The sequence below is a fragment of the Colossoma macropomum genome, unplaced genomic scaffold, assembly GCF_904425465.1.
Source record: "Colossoma macropomum unplaced genomic scaffold, Colossoma_macropomum, whole genome shotgun sequence".
Classification (NCBI taxonomy): Eukaryota; Metazoa; Chordata; class Actinopteri; order Characiformes; family Serrasalmidae; genus Colossoma; species Colossoma macropomum.
In genome coordinates, this window is record NW_023494805.1 from 20582588 (window position 1) to 20609320 (window position 26733).

General features: G+C 38.2%; 1 protein-coding gene across 1 annotated transcript in view; it reads right to left on the reverse strand.

The window, feature by feature from the left end:
* eif2b3 (eukaryotic translation initiation factor 2B, subunit 3 gamma) overlaps positions 1–26414 on the reverse strand; it is a 50250-nt gene extending 23836 nt beyond the window's left edge. Inside the window, exons 1-5 of the mRNA XM_036596520.1 lie at positions 26085–26414; positions 25535–25690; positions 20239–20396; positions 9859–10018; positions 8538–8649 (exon numbers count right to left, since the gene is read on the reverse strand). Coding sequence (XP_036452413.1) covers positions 8538–8649; positions 9859–10018; positions 20239–20396; positions 25535–25682 — 578 coding nt within the window. The 5' untranslated portion in view covers positions 25683–25690; positions 26085–26414. The remainder of the gene's footprint in view (positions 1–8537; positions 8650–9858; positions 10019–20238; positions 20397–25534; positions 25691–26084) is intronic.
* Between the last annotated feature and the right edge of the window lie 319 nt (positions 26415–26733).

The following is a 26733-nucleotide window of genomic DNA, read 5'->3' on the forward strand; positions in this document are numbered from 1 at the left end:
TCTATACAGCACCAAAAAGGGTTCTTCTATTGTTACAATGTCAAGCTTGTTTCAAAAAAGAACCTTTTTTGGTGCTACATAGAATGCTTTACAGAAATGTTCTATATAGAACCATCTAAAGCACATTGTCTCTTTGAACTCTTTCATGATGAAAAGAACCCTTAATTATGCAAATGGTTTGAGAGTTCAATGTTCTATATAGGACCATTTTCTTTACTAAAGAACCCTAGAAGGACCATCTTTGTTAAGTGTGTAGAAGGAGTAGGGAGAAAGTGAGAGAGAGAGAGAGAGAGAGAGAGAAAGAGAGAAAGAGAGAAGAGAGAGAGAGAGAGAGAGAGAGAGAGAGAGAGAGAGAGAGAAAGAGAGAGAGAGAGAAAGAGTGTGAGAGAGAGCGAAAGAGAGAGAGAGAAAGAGAGAAAGAAAGGGAGAGAGACCCTGCTTCTCACCTGTCACCAATTTCGAGGTGGAAAATGGAGCAAGGGTGTAGATGAGAGTATTCTGTAAGACACTTCCAAACTGTAAAATCAATTCAGGGGTCAATTAACAGCACATGTTCAGCATGTTCTTGGCCACCAGCGCGCTAGCATGTGTGAGCAGAAAAACACGTGAGATTACTGGCTAAGGCAACATCATAGCAAACAAAGAATGTAAGCGGTTATCTACATAAAAAACATGACTCTGCAAAACAATGCCATATGTCACCTGTATAACGTAACTGATCAACAAAACCAATGGAATGTAATTTTTGACACTGTATGACATGTTCTATATAAATTGGACAAAAGTATGTACAAAATTCTGACTTTAAAATTACAGCCTGTAGCATTTTTAATAGAGATGCATCGATACCAACACTGGCTGTGACGTAAGGCCGGTGTACAGTGCCGCGATGATGAACAAAAGCAGTATAGGAGGCTCTGCTCACACAGAGAAGTGTTACTGACGCCATCACAGTTGGACACAAAGCCATCAATCACTTTAAACATTCTGCCTTGGCAGATTCCCACCAGGAATACACTGTGAGACTTTAGATTGTTTTAAACACAACCTTAACAGCCGGTTTGTAGGCTTTGTCCGTACGTGATGGTCACCAAAGAACAAGATTTCTAAAATCGCACAGTGTATGTCTGGCTTTAGAGGACATTCAGCTACAGCTCAACCTGCCAAACAAAAGCCCTCAAACGTATGTCTCCACAAGTGAGCACTTCAGATGTGTTCAGCTCAGACACGATTCCTGCTGTTGCTGCGCTACATAGTCTGTTGTTGAAAGAGACAGATCGGAGTTCAAAACGATGAATGATACTTCACTTCAAGCCTTTTCTTCTCCACTGCAGCATTACTCGATCAAAGGTAACTAATGTAGCATAGTTAGCCAATTCACATCATTTAAAAAGAAGTTAGATTTTAATGATCTTACTGTTAATGTACATTGCCCTACCATTGTCCTGGTATCGATGCGTCTCTAATTTTTAACTATGCAAATGTACTTTTGTCTATTTCTAGAGATAACACTAGGTCATATATGGTTAGAAACCAAACAAGTCTATTGGAGACTATTTTAAATCTGACATGGTTTGATGTTTTTTTTGAGGTATATTAACCTCATAGCATGTTTCAGAAACCACAGGTCCTGTTGACTGATTACAGTTAGAGTAAAAGAAAAAAAATACCGCAGAAATCTGCTAAGTTACACCTCCTTTAGTTACTGTTGCTCTGTTCATCAAACTTTCAGTTCAGACTACCTGGTAGCATCTGTAGTGCTTGTGCTAACAGACTAAAAAGCTCAGCAGCCCAAAGAAACATTTAAAACATGATGTTCACTGAAGACATACTGTCTGAGAACTAACAAAATATGAATGTAGGTCGATTTAAACCAAAAAGGTTTCTGGAAACCATGTTTACATCAGTCAGTCCAGAGAACTTTTTAGCAATTAGGGATTAAACCGGCAGGTTTTCATGGCTAATAAGGAGGGGATTTGGGCTAATGGTAAAGCTAATGCTGGAGCTAGCTACACAAGATCTGCCAGCAAATTTTGATTAAATGATACAAAGAATGGGATGTGTATGACTACATTAATATTTAGCTTTACACAGAATGATTTAATCACAAATTAAGCTATCTTGGCTAACTTATATTATTCTGCTATACATCATTCTTTATACTTAGACATCATGATAAAAGTGCATTAGTAAATACAGTCACCCAGATAAAGTTAAGCTTACTTTAGAGCATAATGTCAGATGTGCCTATTTGCCTGTTGGCTTATGCGCAGCCTGTGGCACATGGTGCTTTAACTGCTCACAGAGTGATGAGCAAAGATGGTACAAGATGTGTGGCATGTGGGCCACACTTCTGTTTCACGGTGTTCCTTTGGTCTGAGTACATACAGGGAAGGAACAGGCCTCAGAGACAGCTTCCACAAACAGAATGAGCAATTGTTTGACTACGGCAGATGTCTCCCAATGCTCAAACTTCCCACGTACATAAAAAGAGTGGTACGTCTCAGAATAGAACTTACTGTAACACTTCTGTCTTAATCTGTGCCAAGCGTTTAAACTACTGTAAGTTACTGGTGTGTGGCTAGCTGGGAGAAATTTCTTAATTGAGATCTTCACTGGGCTCCATGGTATAAGTAACTATTAAAATCAAGGAAAGTATCAGCAGGGTTTTATAAGTTAACCCAATCAGGCAATGCAAATAAGCAAACAAAAAATGTTCTGCAAAAAACAAAGATGCTATTAATGCTACTTTACAGCTGGGGTGTCCAATCTTATTCACAAAGGGCCAGTGTGACTGCAGGTTTTAATTCTAAAACAGCGAGTGCACCTGATCAGTTGATTAAGACTGACTGAGAAACTAACTGATTAAACAGTGAATTAGGTAAGCTCTTACCTGTTTGGAATGAAAAGCTGCAGCCACACCAGCTCTTTGTGGATATGACACTGCTGCTTTACAGTGTGTGTCTGTAGGTATTTATCTGTATGGCCTGTTGGTTATGTCACATAATTAGTGTGCAACCATGTGTGTGTGGGTGTGTGTGTGTGTGTGTGTGTGAGTGCTTGCTAATTACTTCTAGCTCTTTACTGCTAGCTCTTTAATGCAGTCATGAAACTAGCATGGAGAAATTCCTTAATAATGTTTTGGTCTTAGTTTGGCTCTGTTTAAATACTTAAAAACCTTCTTCTTAAATATATCAACAAAACCTCTCAACCCCCTCAAAGTGCATTCAGGTCTTTATCATGGCCACAAAGACTTAGCGATGTGGTTGAAGCCACAGTATGGCTTACTGTGAACTAAAAAAATCAACAAAAAACTCCAAAATGTAGCTAAACACTGCAGGCAGCCATTTTAGACAACAGGTGTTGTGCCAAATTCAGTCTCCCCTGCAGATTCCGATTCTCCTTTCTCAACTTTCAAGCAGGTATGTAGACTCTAGATTACATTTGTGATTTCTGTTGTTTTTATTTATATATATTTTATAATATATATCTTCAGTTTCAAAATTCAAGATTAACAATTATTCATAAAAAGAAACAAGAGAAACTGCGAACATAATCTGTAGCTAGGTTTCAGCTCTCATTCACACACACGTCATGGAGGAATATAAATGTTACAGATTCATAATTCACAATTTCTGCTGTTTCACTTGTCTAAAGAGGCTGCCCATAGGGTTCCGCTATACAGTGAAGTTTTGCTCATTTTACAGTTCAAAGTAAGTCATACTGTGCCCTAAACCACAACAATAAATTTGCACAACCTTAATGAAGCACTGGGTGCAGTTTGCGTGGGTTGAGAGAAATTTGGCAATTTATTTACAGTTCAGATATGTGTGTGTCTGTTGGCTCCTAGTGTTTGTTTCTCATGTTAGCCTCATAGCTCCAGTGCTAATCTAAAGAATCCAAATTTTGACACCAAACATGTCTTGGCTGACATCTGGAGTACTTGTGCGAGTTTTTACTGAACCAACTCTTTCAAGTACAGAAAGTTATTAATGGAGTTTTAAAAGTAACTTCATTTAGTAATGAAACTATTCTGCCAAAACACTGATGCAACATTGCTATTAACGCTACTTCACAGCATACTGGTCGCTCACGTCACGTGATCATCATGCGTGCACGCGTGTGTGTGCGCGTGTGCTCACACTTGAATTCTTGCTTTTGACAGCGTAAGTATGATCACAGCTGCTGTAGCTCCTCTCTTATTGGGCAGGATTTACAGTGGGTAAGGCTCCTTGAAGTATTTACGAGCTCCGAGCGTGGTTGCTAACAAAGCCCTGTCGCAGCTCCCAGACCCCTGCAGGCCCCCTATTCCCCCTAGGGCCCCCGAACCTCAGGCTCTGCTCTCCCATAGCCTGGATCCACATGACATACAGCTACGCAATATAGTGCTTGTTAATCATGATTACAATACTGGTCTATGGAAATGAGCAGTCTATCAATTCACAACCTTTTCTATTTTGTGCTGATGAGCATTTTACACGTTTTGATGAACTGAGGCATTTGTGTGATCTAACAAATATAATTCTAGTCAAAATGATCCAAGATGTTCATTCTCTATCCCCCTCAGAAGTTATAATTACTGTAGGCTTGTGTTCATATGAAGAGATATTTTTTGACTGCTTTTGAAAAACAGTGTTCTTTTGTGGTTTTTCATTGGAACAAGCAGAAAGAAGTCAGAAGTGCGAACTCGGACCTGCTAATACAAAATGCAAATTTTATGTAAATGTAACTCATTACGGAACCTGTGAAGTATATTTATGTACTATTTTTAATCTTATAAGAAAACCACATTAATAACATCCGCTCTACCGTATACGCAATATGATATTCTGTGCTCTTTAAATACTTGACATAAAGTTCATGTGGGCAGCTTCAGAATCAGGCCTCAAACAAAGCAACAAAAACACGGGCCAAGAGGGATGCAAATAGCAGTGTGGCAGCTTCTCTCCTTGGTAAACTTGGTCAACATCATGCAGTGCAGCAAAAAATCTGAATACAGCCTATCTGGGGAAAGGCCTTTTCTCAAAAAAGTGTGACTGCACACTGTATTTACTACAGAAATAGTTTGATTGATTAAACTATACACAATTTCCCCTTATCCCAAATATAGTTAATCAGCCAAGACATGCTTGGTGTCTGAAGTATGTCTCTTTTGCTTTGCACTAGAGCTACAAGATTAATGTAGCTAACAAGTAATGGAAGCTTCTACCCCACTAATTAGCATCGTTCTAACTGCATGCCTATATAATCACAAACTTGCCACAAACTGTGTTGATTTGGTGAGTAATATCAAATAGACTTCTCAAAAAGACTTCTGGCAGAGAAGTTCAGAAGTTGATTCATGTGATTCCATGTCAAGTCTAGAGTCTCTGGGGAGCATGTCCAAGTCAAGTCTTTATTAAGTCTTTAGTACAAAACATTATTTTTAGTCTTACTAGCTGCAGGCACTGTATTGTACAAATGAATAAAACCAAAACTAAAGGTTTTATTCATTGCCACATTAAGGCTGGCAGTCATAGCTGAATCTGTTTTGCTTGTGTCATGTCAGATTCGTTAAAAGGTGAGTTCGAGTCAAGTTTGTAATTTGAATAGCAACTATGCTAGCTATTTAGTGCAACAGCTGACTATGCTGATGTTTTAATTAAGTTTTAAAGGAATGTCATCTTTAACACCAAACCTTCGGCTACATTAGCTGACAACAGCTAAAATAGTTAGTGTGCTAGAAACCCTTCCAAACTCCATGTCAAATGTTTCAAGCTGTTTTGCCTCTTTCCTTTGAATACTGCATTTTCTGCATGTAGTGCTTCAGCTCTGTCCATCTGACAAAGTTTTTCTGTAATAAAAGGCTCATTATTAGAAGCCATATCATACCTGACACTCCAAAATGCTGTAGAATGACATTGAAGAAATGACTGCACATGACTGTGGCAAAACCGACAGGCAAAGTCTCATATGTAAGGTTGGAAACAAAAGGTTTTATTCACTTACTGCATTAAGGTTGGCAGTCCTAGTTTAACTTGTTTTGCTCCTATCTTTTTCTCATGCTGAAATTTCATGAGTCTTAAGTCTCGAGTCATGAGTCAGTTAAGAGTGCGTGCAAGTCAAGTAGCGAGTCAGTCAACATGCAACTCAAGTGCAAGTTGCTGACTCGAGGCCCTATCTCTGCTTTTTGGCACTGGATGACATACTGACATGCACAAAACTGACAATGGGATTCTACAAGATATTCTACATATGCTTAGCTAATATTTGAAACTGTGCCATCCCCAATCAGAGAAATTACACAATGAAACACATAACTCAGAGGTTTAATATAAGATCCAGCAAGATCTGTGCACAGTAGCTTCCCAAAAGAGAGGAAAAAGGCTTCTGAAATTAAATATTCACACGTTCATTAGATTCGTAGTCATACTTAACAAAAAAGCTTTTCTTTAGCAAGTCCTTGAGGAAAGTACAAATACGCAGTTCTTCTCTGAAACCACAGACGAAGTGCTTGCCTTAAGAAAAGAGAAAACAAAGCCAGGATGGAAAAGAAAAGAGAGAAAGGCCCTGGAGTGGGGCAGGGAGGGAAAGCAGGCAGCAGCGGCAGCAGCGGAAGGCCCCGATGAGGCCCGCTTAACAGGCAGCTCTTGTGAGGGGCCAGTGCGGAGGAGGCCCCTGTTTTTATTAGCTGTCCCACACACAAACGCAGGGTCACCGCCCTGTGAGGCCAGTGTTTTGTTCTGGAGGAGCTGCATCTCCTACCCCCTCTCCATCCCTCCTGCCAAAGCCAATAGTCTGATAAGGAATTTTGGCTCTAAAGCATGTCCATATCACAAGCCTTATCACTCTATTCTGATTTTTTGCTCAGGTCCATCCTTTCTGCCTTGAAAGCACAAGACAATTTTGGTTTGTGACCCATATCTATCAGAGTGAACACTGCACACATTTTCTAAATCAATAACATCATGTTCATGTTCTGCATGTCCACGTGACACTGGATGATGCGGACAGTGATATACACATACATGATAAGTAAGGGAGGGCAATATAAAGATATTTATTGTTTTCATGATAAATTGTGCCATATTACATCACAATATGCTTTTTCCCCTATAGGGAACAGAATTAAATATAGCTTTTTTTTCCCAAAGTTTAGTGTACAATTTCTATTTATTTGAGTTTAATGTAATGGAAAAAATAAAACATAAAATGTGCCACAATATTTTTTCTCTCAATGTTAAATTCCGTAAATCAACAGTAATTGTACACTGAAATGTGTGAGCCTTCTCTGTAGATGTGTATTTATTTTCACTGAAGAAATCAATAAACCATGTAATTTGTTCTGACTTTCTTTTTTAACTGCTAGATTTTTTGCTGATGTGTTTTTTTTTTGTTTAATTTCATGATGTCACATTGATGACAGCATCTGTATTGCTTTGTGTTGGACACATTTCTGACTTTAGAGATGTAACATTTATTTTAAACAAATACATCAAAAAGAAAATAACAGCACCAACAACTTCCTAGATTGTTAGAAGCTGGACGTACTAAGAAGCCAGTTTTTTTTTTTTTTTTAACCAGCTACTTTTGTACTTTAAATTCATGAATGAATCCATGAAACATGTAGCTAGCTTTGTTTCAAGCTCTAAATTCACAATAGCACAATAACAGATTTCAGTATTGTTACAGCATAATATACTCTAGCAGTCTCTAAGATTATTTCTGTATGTACACACACTCAAATGTTTACAGTTATCCAGAATCTTGTGTAAAAATATGCACATAGTCCAGTCTTTCTGTATCTGAAAGCAGACATGTTAATAGAGCATGTCAATGATCTATCCTACTATAGCCTGAAGAGAAGGATACATGTAAACAAATGAGTTTTCATGACATCGTAAACAGTGAAATCAAAACTGGCAGCTTTTGCCACTTTGCTTCCATATATAGACTGAGGAGTGAATAATACATTTTGAAACTTTAACAATGTTTAATACTACATCAAATTTACTTAATTAACCCTTTACTTAATTAAAAAAATAAAATTCAACTTTCCATGATAATAGCTACGTCAGTGACTTTAAGAGACAGTGACTCTTGTCTCAGCAGAAAAAATAATTAGAAAAATAACAGGTGATTATTAGAAAACAAAACCACAGAGAATTCTGGGTAGCTCCACCGCAGTGCTACAATATTTATATTATTTAGGGCTTTGAGTTTTAGTTTATTTAAGAAGTGTGACATTCATGTGTGTCTTTAAAGCTTTGTTTAACTAAAACTATCAGAGCATACAATTAAAATCAAAGCATTTCGAGCAATATTACCAGTTAACAGAATTTTTAACTACCTTAAAAACATTGTATTGGCCACAAATTTTTCATATCAGTCAGGTGCTATTACAAGCTATTATGGTCTGATGCTTTTCCCACCCACTACATTCATCATGGTACATAACACCATTGTGAAAATAACAAAATAGATTGCGATAATATTTCTGGACCTGACTTTGCAGAGTTATATGCACAGGATTAGTGTGAGACAGTGCTGGCACTTACTTGCGCATGATGGACTTCCTGATGACAAGACCATCCTCCAGGTCAGCTTCATTAGCCATGAAGAGCAGCCTTTTACCCATGCTGTCCACTCCCACAAAATCCCGCTGTTCTCCTGTCAGGTGACAACACCAGCCCATTAGTGTACACTCTCACAGAGCTAGAATGCACACTAGGAATGTTATTTCAGCCTATAATTTTTCATTTCTATTTCACATATATGAGTACCCTAACTGAATAAAGGTTCAAGGCTATTCATGACATACAAAAATAAGTTGATACATAGAACCCCATACTTTGTTTTTTACTGAGAGCACTAAGAAAGCCAATATTATTAATGAAAAAACAAAAACTCTGCTCTATGGTAGCACATTTGACACAAATACCATTAAAAAGCCATGCAAGAGGATTTAACCACTTAAACACATTTTTGAGTGCAAGGGGTCTTGAAAATTTAAACATTTAAAATGTATTGGCGAACCAAAAATATGACATGGCCAAAGAGTACCCACATTATGTTGGCCAAAATAACTGACTTTTGTTAGATCACAAGAGTGCCATTAATTATTAACAAAATGTCAACAGAACTAGTTGATTGGTTAGAGGCTTGTTTGCATATTGCAACCTTTTGTGATACCAGCACTGCAAAGACCAGTACCACAATGATGATTTACTTACGATATATTGTGCAGCCCTACTCTGAGGGCCTAGGTGTAATTAAGAATGCTCTTTCATGTTCTAACGCATAGTGCTAGCAAGAAGCTAATTTGATTGATAAAGTTTTATTTACTTACTTACTTTATTTATCAAAGCATTTTAATTTACTATTTGATATTTTAGAATTTCATGACTATGTCAAAAATACAGACTCATCTCTATTGTACTCTGGTAATAGGTGGATGGACAGTGGCTGCCAGACCCAGACCCAAACCCAGCAGCACCATGCCTTCCCACATCTGATTCAACTCATCACCTAATTATCAAGCTGACTCAAGAGCTGGGTCAGGTGTGTGAGGGTGAGGAAAGCACAACAAATGTGCAGATTGTGGAGTTTCTGAGGTCAAATTAGTTACAAAGATAGATTTTTATGCTTTGGCATTTTTACTGGAACTCTCTTGGGTTTGTGTTTAAAGAAAAAATAAAATCACTGGTTAAAAAATAGGTGTTATTTGGAAATACTGCAGCCTGTCCCAAGTGAAAAACTAATGAGTCTAAAAACCGCACCATGTTTTGTCTGTCCAAAACAAAGCTGTCTGGTAGAAGCAGGGTGGGCAGCTGGCAGCTGATGCAGCAGTGTTGTACAGCGGCGGTGTGAGTAACAGACCTGCTTTCTTTTTCCCCTTCTGGCCGGGCACTGTCTCAGTGAACTCGTGCACTTTGCTCATGAGCATGGAGAGTGTGGCGTTGTGTGCGCGGAACAGGTCCACCACCTCATGCAGCGCCACGTCAGTGATCAGGTCACAACTCACCACCAGGATGTCAGTCTAAAAGGAAACAGTAGAACTGTAGGTGTGACAGGACAAAGAAATAACTTTTAGCTGTGACAGAATGTAGAGATGTCACCATACTAAGATTTTCAATAGTCAATGCAGATATGGTGAAATTTTTCATTTTAGAGAACTAATTACATTCTGCAACTAACCTTCGAGAACTCAGGCTTTCATCTTATGACGCGTATATTACAGACACACAGTGTCCGACATCTGAGCGCTCAGCAATAACTTTATATCCTAACCATTATCTAGGTAGCTAACTGCTGGCCAGTGCTTCTGAAACTTGGGCACACAGGCTCCCATTATGGAATCGGCACGGTCATGCTTCGTAGACACCGTGAAGAAATTTCTCATGTGCCTTATTGTGTATCACGCCTGTAAAGTACAATTGTAAGGAAATACTGTGACCCATGCTGTTAATAGGGCAGCTACCATCAGACTGCTGCTACTTACCGTGTTCTCATAAATGAAGCTAATCACTTACAGTAGTATCCTGCAACAGGTGGCTAGCTCAAGTAGTAAGTAGCATCTAGCAATGCTACAATCAACGATGTAATAAAGCTTCATAATAAGCACTCTTAACAAATTTAGAATAGCTAAAATAAGTGGAGCTCTTTTTTCCTATGCAAACTTAAAACCACACGTTGTTTCATTTGCCTGTCCGCCACCATATGCCCCACACGATACTATCACCAACTGCCGATGGCTAGGGGGCATGACTGGATAATAATATATTGCACACTTTCTCACAAGCAATATCAAATTCTGAGTAGCAAATCAGAGCCATGTTTTGGAAATAAATGCACACATACAAACTTCAGTATCTGGCTGCATGATATGGACATAAAATGCGATGTTTGATAATGCTGTTGTATATCACAATGACAAAGGGAAAAGCAATAAATAGATATTAAAACAGTGTGTCTCTGACTGGATGAGAAGGAAGTACAGACCCAGATTTTTTTTATTTCCTGTGAAAACAGAAATCTAACCTATAGTAAAATGATTAAAAAATCACTTTTTGCAAAACAGAAGAACAAAATACTAATCACTGGTTGTATCAGAAATGCAAGCACATTTTCTCTGCACTGTAAAGCTGAAAAATAGTCAGCTTTCCCTAAACAGCTACAAAAACAAATTTTTAATTTCTTTATAGGCCAACAAAAACAGATAAATGTTAGCATTATTGGCATATGTAATTCTTTAAAATGGTGCTGCAGGTTTGTTGTGACAGTAGCCATTACTGCTTTCAGACATTTTACAGACACACACACCAGTCTCCAAAAATAGTCATCGTTTAAAGTATTTTTACAAGCTAGTAGTTCAGAACAGTTTTTGAGCTGTGTACATGCTTTTTCAATGTCAGTTTTGCTGAATGGACAAGTTACTCCCTCACTATGTGGGAGAGCAGGGTTCAAGGCAAGCGCAAGGAAGCATGTCAAGCTTCTAACGCTACGTTCTCACCAATATAATTACATCACTCCAGCACTGTGTATGAGGTAACTTGATTTGTTCCGTTATCACAGCCCTTAAAGGGGAATTCCATCTTTTTTTTGTTTTTTTTAACTTATCTATAATTAAATCAGTGAAATGTAAACAATCATTCAGAGTGGTTTGATGTGAAATATTTAATTGTAGAGAAACTTTTCAACCCTGATTTCTTTACAGAGGTGATGATAGGAACCATAATGTTTACCACACAAATGTAGTAACTATATTTACTATCCAAAACAACCAGCAACCCTGAACATGTCTTCTGAGCTTTTATATCTTGACAATGGCAAAAAAGTGGTATATCTGAGGAAATATGTCTTCTTTGGGGACAATTTGCCTTACAACATCGAGCATGTACATCTCCACTATGAATGTACTTAAAATATTTTATACTTTAGCCCAAAACTATCGCAGAGCTATTGTAAAAGCCATTAGTCAACTAGTTCATAACCATTTCATGTGATAGCTTTCTGTGAGGAAGCTTTTAGAAGCATTAAACTCTCAGACTCTTCAGACAGTTCTTATCATTACCACTGTGAACAATTTTGACACGGTAAGTTTGTCTAGAACAGAGCATATTACAACAAACCACTCTGAATGACTCTGTTTACATCCTAACTTATTAATGCAGAAGTTTTAAAAATCAGTGGGATTCCTCATTAACAATGTATTTATTGCAAAAATTCATATCACAATAACAATAAAAATATGAGTTCTTGTGCAGCCTTACTTCAAACTCCAAACCTGTCTTGATTGATAAATTACATTTGGGATAAGTGGGTCAACTGTGCACATTTGATTTTTGGTCTAAACCACTGATTCAGGTAAGAATATAGAAAATATACATTTCAATCAGGTATGTCTAAACTTTTGACTGTTACTGTATAAACACGCCTGCTTTGACGCTCCATAAAGGTTCCCCAGTGTAGGAAGAATCTTTCCTTATTTCTCTTGACGACAGTCACAACAAAAGCGAGGTTTATAACACGACAGCACAGATGACGTGGGAGCCAGTGTGAATGAGAGGGAGGTCAAACCGCCTCCATAAACACTGCGTTCGGGCCTAGCCCGTGTGTGTGCGTGCATATATGTATGTATGCGTGTGTATGTGTATGTGAGCAAGTACAGGCACGGAGGGGAAGCCGGCGATAAATCCTGCTCGCCGTTGCCATTGTTTCTGTTTGAGTTGTCTGGATCCCATCTGGTCTGCCCATCTCAGGCCTGTGGATAAATAAATGAGGGAGCGCAGAGCAGGCACTGTAAAAGCGTGCCTCAGCCTCTGGGAGAGCTGCATGCCTCATTGGGGAGGCCCAGAGAGAGAGAGGGGCCTCTGCCGTGACGGTCCACTCCAGCTCCTCTCTCCCTCCCTCCGGGCAGTTGGCCCACCAGCGGCCAGAGGACACATGCTTAAAAGATAAGAAGGACAGAGGCCTGACCATTCAGAGTGCGCTAAACCTGCTACTGCACAGCTACAGCACTGCCCACTCTTCTACTGCAGTTGGATATAGGCAGTAAGTCTCTGGTGATATGATACGCTTGCAACACTGAACCTCGATACAATGATACAACATGGAAATAACATAAGACTATAAATGAGCTTGGTGTTGAGATGGGTCCCTACAACTAACATTTTTTTTTCCACAGAGGGGAACCCTCAGGGAAGGCCTAATGATTTCTGAGAAATTTCATAAGGAAAAAAACATCACTCTAGGCTTATTGGTATGTGACTGGCTGTGAATTTGAGCAGCAACCTAAACAATGTGTTATTAGAAATGAAAAACCATGGTGGCAGCTCTAAAGCAGCCCTCTCTAATGAGTCCCGAAACGGCGACAAGATAAAATATATGCTAACATGTCTGTCATAAGCATTAAGTAAAACATGGAATGTCTTTTAGAATGTCAAATTTCTGTGTTTAATATAAACCTTAGCATTAACAAACTACTAGAATCCCAGAAGAATGCCAGCAGACATTAACATAGTAGAGGTGTTTTTTCCCTCAAGTTTTTACCTGGTTTTGTAATGCAAATTGAAGGGCTAGTTCTAATAGTCACGGTTCACTACTGATGACTGATTAATCTATCATAGACATAAAAATTCATAAGTGACAAGTTCAGAAACCAATCCCCTGTATGAAATATGCAAAAATAAGTTTTGTCTAAAAAACTATGCAAACATGTCCAGAAATGTTAGAATTTTCTAGGTATTCTGACTTTTTTCTGTTAAAAAATCTGTTGCTTTTCATTATAAGGTCAAAAGGCGTACAAAATTGGCACACATCTTTTGAGACCCTGCATCTATTATAAACCAAGGGTATTTTAAAACTCTCAAGCTATCAATAGCAGTTGCAACAGTTCACAAAAATCCATGTGTACTACATCAATTCCAATTCTTTTGAAACTACTACTGAAGAAAGAAATAAGAAAAAGACTTTTTTCATGTTTTGGTAACATCATCTTAGTTCTGATTGGCCCATAAAATTTAAATCCAATATCTTGGCTGAATAATGACTGTAAAGTGCTTCCTGTTCCGTGTCCAAGCCATAGATAGCCGTGCCATCGCCGTGGATGAAACTCAACCAAGTCAACGTTTAAACAGTTGCACTACTCGGAATACAACCATTATATCAGGAGGAGACCGGTCACTGGTGGAAAAGTAAATGGTAAAAGCTTGTAATGCTTAATCTGGCATCTGTTTACAGGTAAAGTCCCACCCTTCCAATAAAAAAAGCCATAAGCTGGAACAAATTTTTTTTGTGTTATCTGAGCCAAATGCAACAAACTATTTATTGGATTTCTGTCAGATTTTACCAGTTATTTCAAATGTGTTTTTGAAATATTAATGTGGTTTTCAGTTTCAGGTTTAAAGGGCTCTCCACATTCAAAGAGATAGGAGTCTGGTCTTGTATGAGTGGAAATAGCTGCCCGGGAGCAGTGCCAAGATGACCACCGAGTGGGCAGACTTTCTTAGAAGGACTTTTCTTAGGAGCCCCCCCAGACGACTTATTTCATGATGCTGCAAAACAACAGAAGCCATATCACCCCCAACACTTCCTGTAGTGCATTACAAACTGCCAGAATGACCATGTGTCTCATACGAACACCATACATCATTGTAGAGTACTTTTGTTTTTAAGTAAACAATGCGTCAACAAGGCAATGTCTTCCTTTATCAATGTCACCAGCAAGTAATCGCCTTTGCCAACTAAACAGTGAAGCCCTAGAGTTGGGAGGTATTTTTCAAATCAAGATTTCTGAGTAAGCAGGTTAACGAAAACCCAAAAATGAGGACTGTCCAATAGAAATGCCTGGCCTCTCCTACTTGACAAGCTTCACTCTGAACTTAAGCTTCTGGTTAACTGTGAAATCTACATAGGAGATGACAATATTTTTTATGTAAACCTATGTCGATGTCAACATATAACATTTATACCACGTAAAATCTGGGACTGAATCTGCATGGACCAGCAGTATAAGCATATAAAACATTTATCTATGAGGGTTATCAAAAGCAGTAAAATGAATGAAATGCAGATATTTAAGCACAGTAACCCTAAGATGCCTAAATGTTTGCACTTCTGGAGTATAATAAATATATCAAGAAATATCAGTTTGAAATATTGATCAAATTTAAACATTCATCGTTTTGTTTTAAACAAATATCTCCAGACGTGATCCTGACATAACTGTGCATCCTTTATTTCTTTAAACTGTCCCAAGAGCAATACTTTGAGCACTTCCTCCTGCTATATATCAAGACTTCATTCCCACTTACTGTGCTAATTAGAATACACTTGTTGAGAAAGCATATCACTTCAATTTTACAGCACCACTGAGAAAATGACTCCTTAGTACCTAGTGAATAAGGACTGCGATCACATAACAGAAGAATAAAACCAGACAACAGAAGAATAAAAGAGCACAAGTCATCAAAACCAAACACAATTAACTGAAAAATTGTGTTTGTGCGACTTTTAATCATTTTTTTTAATCAACCTCCTTAAAAGAAATAAATAAAAAATAAAAACATTGCAGTACACATAAAAAAGAACTCGATCACATCTGCACAAAGCCACACACATGCAGGCATCTACACCACCCAAATGCCCCTCAAATATGTGACCAATGTAAGCCTCACTCAAAGTTCAGCCGCTGCTGAACTGACCACTTAACAGGGCATAGCTGCGCTGCTATTTTTCACCACAGACTCAACAAGTGGCCTGAATGCCTGAAGCCTGGCTGCCTCCCGCCCCCACCTGCAGGGTGGGCCACCGATGGGCTGCTCTGGTCACAGGGACGTGAGGGACGCTGAATGGGCGTCAGCTGCTGGACTGTCCGAACACTGCTGCCGCTGTTGGGCCTTTTAGTGGCTCTCCGAGACATGTGCGAGGCGGTGGGGGTTGGAGGAACTGGATGGATGGGGGAGGGGTCAGGCCACCCACACACTGCTGTGGTTCTGCCTGACTAACCCTCAGGCCCTGCGAGGCAGCCAGGTGAGACCACCCAGAAGGGGAGGAGAGAACAGGAAGAGGGAGAGAGAGCAAGAGCGGAAGAGGGTGGAGAGAGGAGTGCAGGTCAAAAATAAAAAGACATATCACACTTATCTGCCAAAGGTCGGATTGCTCTTTACTGCTTTGAAAGTTGAGACTGTCAGTGGCACAGTAAGGATTCAAGCACAAGCACTCATGAAGATACCATTAGCATGGAATTACTATGATAATGGTGAATCCCATTAGCAAGTCATTATTAGGCTCAATAATGTTCACAAACATTAAATGTATCTGTCAAGTATACACCAAAACACTTCTAAAAAAGCTCATTTTTGTCTCAGATTTAGACTAAATGTCTAAAAATGAAGTCTTTTCTTCAGTCGGCTTGCATACACATCGACGCTAAAGAGCATTTTTGGGAGAGATGAGTACACACATTCTGAAAGGGATGTGATCTCATTGAACCTGCAGCTCCATTACTGACAAGACTTGGCAGAATGCTGCATAACACAAGATTATTCAGTTTCTGCACAAACATTGACTTAAGGCGTCAGTACGAACCCAAACATGGGCTAATGAAAGAGTGCTTTACAGCGAGGCTCTTTGTCGGATTCTCCCATTATGTCGGCATTATTTGCTGAGGAAGGCGAGTAGACTACGTGTTTGGGTCCTTACAATAAACAGGGATTTCAAGCCCCTATTGCCAGCTGCCATCTCTCAACACGTAGCGGGCTGTTCGTGCACTGGAGAGCTCCACTACTCAATGCTTCTAATCTCTCATTTCTCTCCAGGATTAGAAATAAATGCATCTACAGCGCGGCTAGCGTGCTAGAGCAGGCCCTCCTCCGGAACGTTCCCTTTCCAGTGCATTGGTGTTTATTATGGTGGAGTTAATCTCCTGTGATGTGCTTTAACACATGTTTTTACCATCCCTGCCTCGGACAGCCGCATTTCCATGGAAGCCGAATGAAACGGACCTTAGCGCGCACACACGCAGAAGACGAATTGTAAATGATACGATGTCCTGACCTCAGAAAAGACAAAAGCAGAGTTGGCGGAGTAACAGTGGCCCAGATGTGATGACACCTTCTAACTCCCTAATACCTCATAACACTCAACTACAACCCACACACGCCACCTGTCCCATGCAGGACTGTACAAAAATCCTCACACATGCCTGGCAGACCACAGCTGGGTTTCAGGGTGGACTGGGGGTTCTGACATCATGTGTTTGTATCGGGGGGAGGGGGGATGTGGACGCTGGGTTTTCAGCAGATGAAATGAGGCGGTGAACGGAGCTGAAGCCAGCAGCATGGATCAGCGCCGCCGGGGTTAACCAAGATCCGCTCATCCACCCTGAACCCACTCACACAGGAGCCAGGCGGGTCAGTACAGGGACATTCGCACACTTAGAGGCAAACATTATGGACAAACACCATCTCCTGATTCTGCTGCTGCATACTGCAATTGTGATGTGTGTGTGTGTGTGGTTTTTACATATGTGTATATATGTGTGTGTGTATATATATATATATAAGTAAACAAAAAACTTACTTTATTTTTAATGTAAGTCAATGAAACCAGACATTTTTCCAAATCATTTTGGGTCATTTCTTTTAGTCCATTCATCATGAAATTTGCATACAATGAAAAGGGCAACAGGCATTTTCACATCATGTCAAAAACTGAAAAACCTCAAAAATAGAGATACAAGGTTTTCTTCTGACAACAGCAACATATACATTCATACACACACACACACAGATCAGGCATAACATTATGACCACCCCCTTGTTTCTACGCTCATTGTCCATTTTATCAGCTCCACTTACTATATAGGTGCACTCTGTAGTTCTACGATTACAGACTGTAGTCCATCTGTTTCTCTGCATACTTTGTTAGCCCCCTTTTACCCTGTTCTTCAGAGGTCAGGATCCCCATGGACCCTCACAGAACAGGTATTATTCGGATGGTGGATCATTCTCAGCACTGCAGTAACACTGAAATGGTGGTGTGTTAGTGTGTGTTGTGCTGGAGTGGATCAAAAACAGCAGTGCTGCTGAAGTTTTTAAACACGGTGTCCACTCACTGCCCACTCAATTAGATACTCCTACCTTGTCAGTCCACCTTGTAGATGTAAAGTCAGAAACGATAGCTCATCTGCTGCTGCTGCACAGTTTGTGTTGGTCATCCTCTAATATATATATATATATATATATATATATATATATATATATATATATATATATATATTTATTTATATGTACGTATATATATATATATATATATATATATATATATATATATATATATATATATATATATATATATATATATATATGTACATATATATACACACACACACACACACACATGGTATTGCAGGGTCTGTGGTGATTACCAACCCTAGTCAGAATGCACACAAAATTTGTCTATATATAGTGATGATCATGACGAGAAAAAATAAATAAATAAAAAAATAAAAAAAATAAAATAAAGCATACTATGGGGTCCCACTGCACATATTCAGACATACAAAGTTTAGAAATGTATATTCTAAGAATTTTATTAATACTACTACTCATTAGTACTGCTTATCGATTCAGTACTTCACAGCTACCCTTTTACAAAAAACAATTACCTAGAGATAAGAATGGACCTCCTGTTAGTTATAGACACTACCCTTCACTCTGCCTCCTGGAGTAGTTCATCACTGACGAAAGGGCCTAGCACCACCACTGCTGTAGGCAAAAACTCACCTGTCCATGACAAACTTCATGACCAAAAAAGAAAGAAATTTTTTAAAAATTTCAAAAAATACTAGAGGTCATATAAAGCAATGCTTTTGTTGAACCATCTTCATATATGTAATGTTAGATAACCGTAACTAACAATGGAAGCACTACTTGCAAGCTAGCTAACTCACTCTACCTAACTCCAACACTATATGGTTGACTAAAATAAGCTATAGCTGATTTGTGTTTTACGACTTAGTCAGCAAAAGTCATGCTTTTGCATAAATCACTATCATAGTTTGTAAGTAATATCAGATAACTGCAGCTACTAATGTTTGCAAAGTAACTGGCCAACTCTGATCACTAAAAATAAGCTGTTTGCCAATGAAACTAAACAACAGAGCATACCAAGGCTCTCAACTGATGCAGGATTTACAGGAAATACAAGTTTCCCACGAAGGGGGAACCACATGAACAACATTCAAATGTTTGGAACACAGAAATTTCTGAAGCAGCGCAAATTGGCTTTTGACTTTTCATAATAGCTAGTGAAAGAAACAAGCAGTCTATCAACAGAATATATCCAAATGACACTGTACAGTAAACAAATGTAATGGCAGATGATAGCAAATAAACTACATAACAGTTTCACAATCTCCATGTTTTTGTCTACTTCTGACACCAACCACATGAACAAGACAACTTGGTTGAATACATTTTTCCACGGAGAAACTACTTGATTGCACATAAAAGTTGTATGACACCTTTTAGGCACTAACTGTCTAGATCAGGGGTGCACAACTCCCGTCCTGGAAGGCCAGTGTCCAGCACAGTATGGAGTATGGAAACTTTGCTGGATACCAGCCCTCCAGGACTAGAGTTGTGTACCCCTGGTCTAGATAAAGTAATGCTTTTGCATAAATCAGTTACTCATTGTAAGTAGTTAGATAACTGCAGCTAATGATGCTTGCAATTGAACTGGCCAACCCTGGTTGACTAAAAAGCTGATGAGACTACCCATCAGAATATAACCCCTTTCAATATTTCCTTGATCTTCTGGGATGGGGTTATATTTGAATTGCACACTGATTCCTGTTCTGAATCCAGTTGCTCGGTGAATGCAGTGTTCATAAGTAATGCTTTCTACAAAACGTGTTCTGAATCATCAATAATGTGAGAAATATGATGTTGAGCAATATACTCAGTTTCTAAGGCACTTATCACAGCTTAGCATAATGCTAGATAAGTTGCTATTTACTTATGGAGCATGATGGCCTTGTGGTTAAGGCTTAGCACAGCGGTTATTAGTTCAAGCCCCATCTAGTTGAAGTGCCATCACAATGCTAGTGAAAGACCTCTGTTGGCCACCATAGGCTGTAAGGACATGGTTATTGAAGATGGGCAGCAACAGGAAGTGGGGCCAAGGAGTACCCAAAAAAAAATATGTTTATGTGTTTATCATAATGGCCCATCATAATTCTGAAACTGTGCTTACCTTAATCTTCTGCTGAATGTGTCTCAGGGCATCAGCAGTGCCCATGTCAGCTTCCTCTGGGATACACACCACGTCCAGCTTCATCTTCACATCCAGCTTCAGCCTTTGCTCCATGCTCAGGGCTTTCTGCACTTCCTTAGTGGTGATTACCATAACCTCTGAGATAGGAAGACATAAACAATTACTCGTTTTTCCATTGGACATATAAGCAGCATTACTAGTCCTACTTTCATAACAAAATATCTTACAACAATGTATCAGTACAGTTATGTGGGCTCACTTTTGCAAGGCCACAGTAACTTGAGCCAAGAAACAAGCAACATATCCGGTTAAATGCAACCTAAATCACAGAATAACAGTAGTTATGCTCGGTTCCCACCATGCATTTTCTCATAAGTTACCTTTTAATAGCGTTCAACAATTCTTTCACTCTAGCTATTTAACTGTTAACCTGGTCCTTAATAAAACATGAGAGAACAGAACCATGCCTGTTTTTGATATAAATATTGTGATGTTTGGGCCATGAGAGTATGGTGTAGAAGAATTTTTTTTTATCCACATGAAGTAATATCTCATATTTAACCTAAAACTCACGTAAACTTATTGAAAAGTTAAATGTTACTAAGCAAATGCTAATGTAAATATATCAGACACACACTTTTAATACAGATGTTTTTTGCCAAAAAAGTCCTGTACTTAGGCCAAATGGAAAAGGCTTCCAGAATCTGGCTTGAGTGCATAAACATTTTCTTGCAAAGATGCTTACTTACTGTAGTTTGTGCTAGGACTTATAAAAGCTAATTGCAGGGCCTTGCTGGCTGGCTTTCTGGTCGTTAACAGGGCATACTGTGCCACACATAAAGGCACATACTGTATTGCTGGGCAGGCAGACAGCCATAGCCACAAACTTCATACCAGTGGGATTAGTCAATAAAAGCTAGGTGTGAACAATAAACATTTAATTACTATTAATCCAATAGAACTAAATCCCCAAGAATGTATGCCTGCTTATCCTTACTTGGCTTTAAAAGCTGTTTAAGTTTTTCCAAACTGTGATTTCTTTTTTCATTATATGAGTGCTCAGTAGGGGAGTCAGCTGTTTTTTTTCTCCAAACATGAAAAAAGCCATTAGCAAATTTATTATTTATTCTTTGGCTGATCTGTGTTAATATTTTGTGATATAAATACTGTGAGGCAGGTAAAAGCACTTATGCTGTATCTGAATACTGCTGCTCCACCTAAACACCTAATGTCATAGCATAACTATGCAAGACTTGCTGTGCTAAATAGCAAGCTGCCTCTTACTTTCGATGTAGCACTTTATTTGTTCAGGTTATTTAAGAAGGCAATATTAAACATTTTAGAATGCCAGTTTGGCCCATTAAAGAGCAAACTTTGTTTATATGCAGGTTTTGGTGATAAAAAGTACTGGAAATGTGCTAGTCCGCTGTGTGTTCATTTTGCCCACACAGTGTGAGCTTCAGATATTAAAAAAAGGATAATAAAAATTGCCCATTGGCCATAGAAATTCACGATAAGTGCACACCTAGTTATTTGATTTCATACTTACATTATTTATATAGGCAAACTATTTTTTTTTTTTAAATTTGAGAGCACAAAATACTACTTTGGACCAATAAATAGAAAATTTAGTAAAGAAATCAAAACTGGCCATAAAAATTAATTACAGGTGCAAAAAGTTCTAAGACCTGCTGACAAAGGCCTGGGTTTCCTCAAAATCAATGCAAGATGATCTTCCACAGAAGGTCAATCAGATAGTAGGTCATGACCATGTTTACTCGACAGCAGAAGAAAATACTCATACTTAAAAGATGTCAATGTCCCACCTGACCCATGGCATACAATTGGGACCAGGCTAGGGCCAAAAGATTGATAATTTTTATATTGAAACTGCAATTTCAAACAGCAAAAGCTCCAATTTTAACCACAGTCTATATTATTAACAACATTTTTAAGTGGGAAATTTTACCATAATAACATGGACCTTGTGACCAGCCTATAGAGGAGTTCCAATCAGAAGCAACCAAACACCCAGTCAGCATTCAGCTCTCAAGCTTTAAGCTAGAAATAGCAGGTATTCTGTTCGCTTTGGCAAAAAATAACAGACCTGGATTTCAATTTACAGAAAATAATCATTTTAAATCACAGTCACAATATTGGCCACAAAAATCACAATTGTTTTCGCCAAAATTAACTAATTTGAACTAAAATGATGCCATTGTGTGGTGCCTTTAAATGTAACCATACATTAAGTCCAATGAATGCTCTCATTGGCTCATACTGTCTATGCATTCTATAGCAGTTAACTTTGACATCACAGTCCAAATATCTAATGGAACATAGTGTATACTACACAAACCATTCTTTATCTGCCATGTTTCCCCATTCTGCCAATAGCACCTCCATTTAACTTAGTCAACCTGAAAAACATCTACACTCCCTGATCATATCTACCTATCTATCATTCATACATTCTTTCATACATTCACTCATTCATTCCATATCAATTAAAAAACTAAATTCTTCTTTTGCCCATCTCGAAAACATCTTCTGATTTTTTTATTATGTGTTTGTGCATTAGCAGGCGGAGAAAAAAAAACAAACTATAATATCACGTTTCCCCTCCCAACACCCCCACCTACCATCAAGAGAAAATGCTCAGCTGGCTCGATGACCCTCCCTCATATTGTTTTTCACTAGGAAATATATTATAGTAGAGCAGCGAGTGCAAATTGACCATGAAACACTTTTGGAGCGATGCTGAAACCAACTACATGCTTGCCGAAATGAAGAATTTAAATATTCTTCATTTTCTAGATGATGTACATTCATATTTTCCAGTAAAGTGTCTCCATGTTTAAAAGAAAATGAGTTTTACTTTACCTTTACGTCACATCTTGCTGGTTGCAAAGCAGAAATCTGCCTGACTCATGTAGACCCAGAATTCTCCCATTATCTGAGTGCATATAAATGCGCTGAATGAATCACTGACAAAATTTATTTTACCTTTTTCTAAAAAAATTATTTTTTTTTTTATGCTTTTAACACAGATTTGTAAGTAATCTCTGTTAGATTGTCTGACCTGTATTGTGCCTCATTCACAAAGCAGTTCAGGCTAAAACGTATGGCACAAACAATTAAGTTAAGCATTATAGGGATTATCATAAGATACAAGTTAGTTATTACACATTATCTTATTTATCAAGCCCTACAAAATGACAGATCAATGTTTGAGCAGCTCAAAAAACATTTGGCAAAGTGAATAAGGCCATGAAGGCTCTAAAGTGATGTTATCTTTGATTTTAATGTTTTTTGTTGTAGTCGAGTTTTTATTGCACACAATAATTTGGGTCAATTCCACAAATGTCTTTTTTATAACAGCAGCTCTTCCTAACTCTCTAAAATAAGCAAAAAAAAAACAATTAAGCATGTTAGATATTCTAAAACACATATGCTGTAAATAGCAATTTCTGGCTTTGGTATCATGATCTTTAATAGTTCAATGATAAAAAATAATAAATAGAAAACAGAAAAAGTGCACAGCATAGCACAGATGTGCTCATTGCAGCACATGATTACCAACAGAGTTATACTCTATATGGTCATATGCAGAAGCTTGAGTACCCCATTTGAATATTTTGTTGATTTTCTGAATGAAAATAAGTTTACACATCCTCTGCAGGAAACTAAATATCTAATTAAAAATCTAAATATGGCATTTTGCACAATTTCTATTTATTTACTGAGTGTAAGATTTGAAAAAATAAGTAAAATATGTCATAACTTTTGCCCAGACCACATTTTAACTTCTGTATATAATAACATGCACAGATGCAGCTGTAGAGTCGGTGTTCCAAGTAGATAGAAATAAATGGCTTAAATGAGTAATGTAATGTGATAGCCATGGCTTCTCAAATCTTTGCTTAAAAGCTAAAACCACAACAAAATAAGCTTACTTTTATGTCGAGGGTCAAGCCCTAAGTAACCTCTAAACTGTGATTAGCATGTGACAAGTATATTAAGGCCATATGTGAAATACCTTGAAAGACAGGGATGCACGATGATATCGGAATCATATCGGTATCAGCCAATAACTGTTTTTTTTTTTTAATCATCGGCACCAGGCTGATTTCTCAAACCGATATCTGATGACACATTTATTGCAATGTAACAGAAGAGCATCTTCAACATTTAGGCAATGCTGGCCGCACTTCAGCAGCGCAACTGAAATGTCTCCCACAGTACTGCACACACAAGCAAAACCTGCAACTTCTAAAGGAGCTGATCAAAATAAAACTAATTCAGCAAAAACAGCCCAAAAGCTACAACTATTACAGCAAAGATGATCTAATTTTATCGCAGTGTGCAAACCTCTATTATAAACAATGGTTTTGAATATTTGGATGCCTCCAGTGTGAAATGGCCCTTACTGACATGGGCAGATATGTACATGTAAAATATCAGATATTAGCACCATCCCAGAGTACCCATATCAGTGTATGACCGGAATTCCCATATCGGCCCATGACCTTGCATTTGCAAAAATTAACATCCCAAAGGGGACAGAGATAAATGTTCCTGCATAACAGGTAAACCAGACATTAGGGGGAATTCCATCAATTTTTCTGAATGCCTGCATTATTTAATAGTTCAGATGTAAACAAAGTACAGTTGTTTTATGTTAAATGTTCCATTGTAGAGAAACCTACACAGAATTGTTCATAGTGATGGTGATAGGAACCAGACGTCTGAAGTGTTAAATGCTTCTAAAAGTTCCCTCACATAAAGTTATTACATTAAATGGTTATAATATGCAGCCTGGCACCTGAAACGTTGTTTTATGATAGTTTTGAAATTTGGGGGCGTGTTACAAAATAGTACCCAAAGAAAACTCTTTTTTTTCACATTTACCCAATTTAAAAATGATCAACATCGCATATAAACTCTCAGAAGACATAAGTACGTTCACTGGTTATTTTGAATGGATTTTGGACTGGTTATTCTGGTTCCCATCACCACCGCAGCAAAGAAATCAAATTTGCTAAGTTTCTGTAGAATGCACCACTTCACATTAAACAACTATGAAATGACTTTATTTATATTTCAGTGACTGAAATTAATAATTATTTGAATTATTTATTTTAATTATTCAATTTTTTTTAATTCGGTGAAATTCCCCTGTAAAACATACTGCACATGCATGACAATAAATTAACAGCTACAGTGTTTATATACATCCATCATGATGGTGCAATGTCCAGTCCCTGTAGTTTACCTTCAAAGCCAGCTCTCTCCAGGAGGTTAAGAGGGTACCAAATAAGCGGCTTGTTCCCCACAGGCAATAAAGGTTTAGGTGTGTTGTAAGTAAGGTCCATCATTCTGGACCCGCCACCAGCGGCCATCAACACCGCCTGCAACTCCATATTTCTTACTGCCAGACAAAAGACAATGAAACAGTTACAACTAACCCAAAACTGCAAATGTCTTTGTTCATACCACCCAGACAGATGCAAATTAGATCACATGAGCTTATGTTTTAAATGAATTTTATAACTGCATTTCATGACAGTAGTGAAGAAGGAAGATATCTGAGAGTTATACATTTATTACATATTTTCTTGGTTTGACATCCTGAGATTAAAACAATGATGCATCAAACATACAACATTTCCGTTTTCCTTCACCAGTATAAGCTGCCTGTCAATCTCACCAAGCAGCAGAACGGAGTTAAGCAGATGACAACGCGTTTGAGAAATATGACTAAAGCACATTTACAGTTTATAAACCAGCAGAAACAAGTGAGGTTATGAGCACAATACACATACCTGTATCGAGCGTCAGTAGTTTGTTGTGTATAACTGAACTTATGGCATAAAAGCAGAAAGCTTAGCCTGCTGCTGACTCAATGTGACTCAGTGTGCTGTTAGCGTGCTGCGGCTAACAGGCTAACGGAGAACAGCGACTGCAGAGGAAAATATAGTCTGAGTGAAGAACAGTATTCAGAAAAGAGTCCGTTTATAGAAGAAAGAGTCAAAGTATTTAGGAAAGAGTGAACTAAAGTGTGAGGCTCTTCTGAACTGAAGAAAAATGATCACTGAACATTACTAGCAGCTAACATGATGACATACGTGCCGTTACTCTGAACCAGACTGTGGGGAAACTTCAACCCATAACTTTAGTTCCTATCTGGAGAAAAGGCAGTTCCAATGGTTTACAGCGCATTTTGGGTCAAAAAGCCACAGCGAAAACAACCGCAGCCACAACAACAACAAGAGAAAATGAAGTGATACTAGTAGTACTGTAGTAGTCGAATGTTGACAGAATGACAGTACTACGTATTTTTAAAGGGTACAGTTTTCTTGTGTTCTGTTCCATTTAGGAGTTTTGGTTTCAACAGGCTATTTTTGTTGACTGCTCTGAATTGTATTTCATATAAAAATCCGTCTACGCTAAAACACTCCTTATAACAAAAAG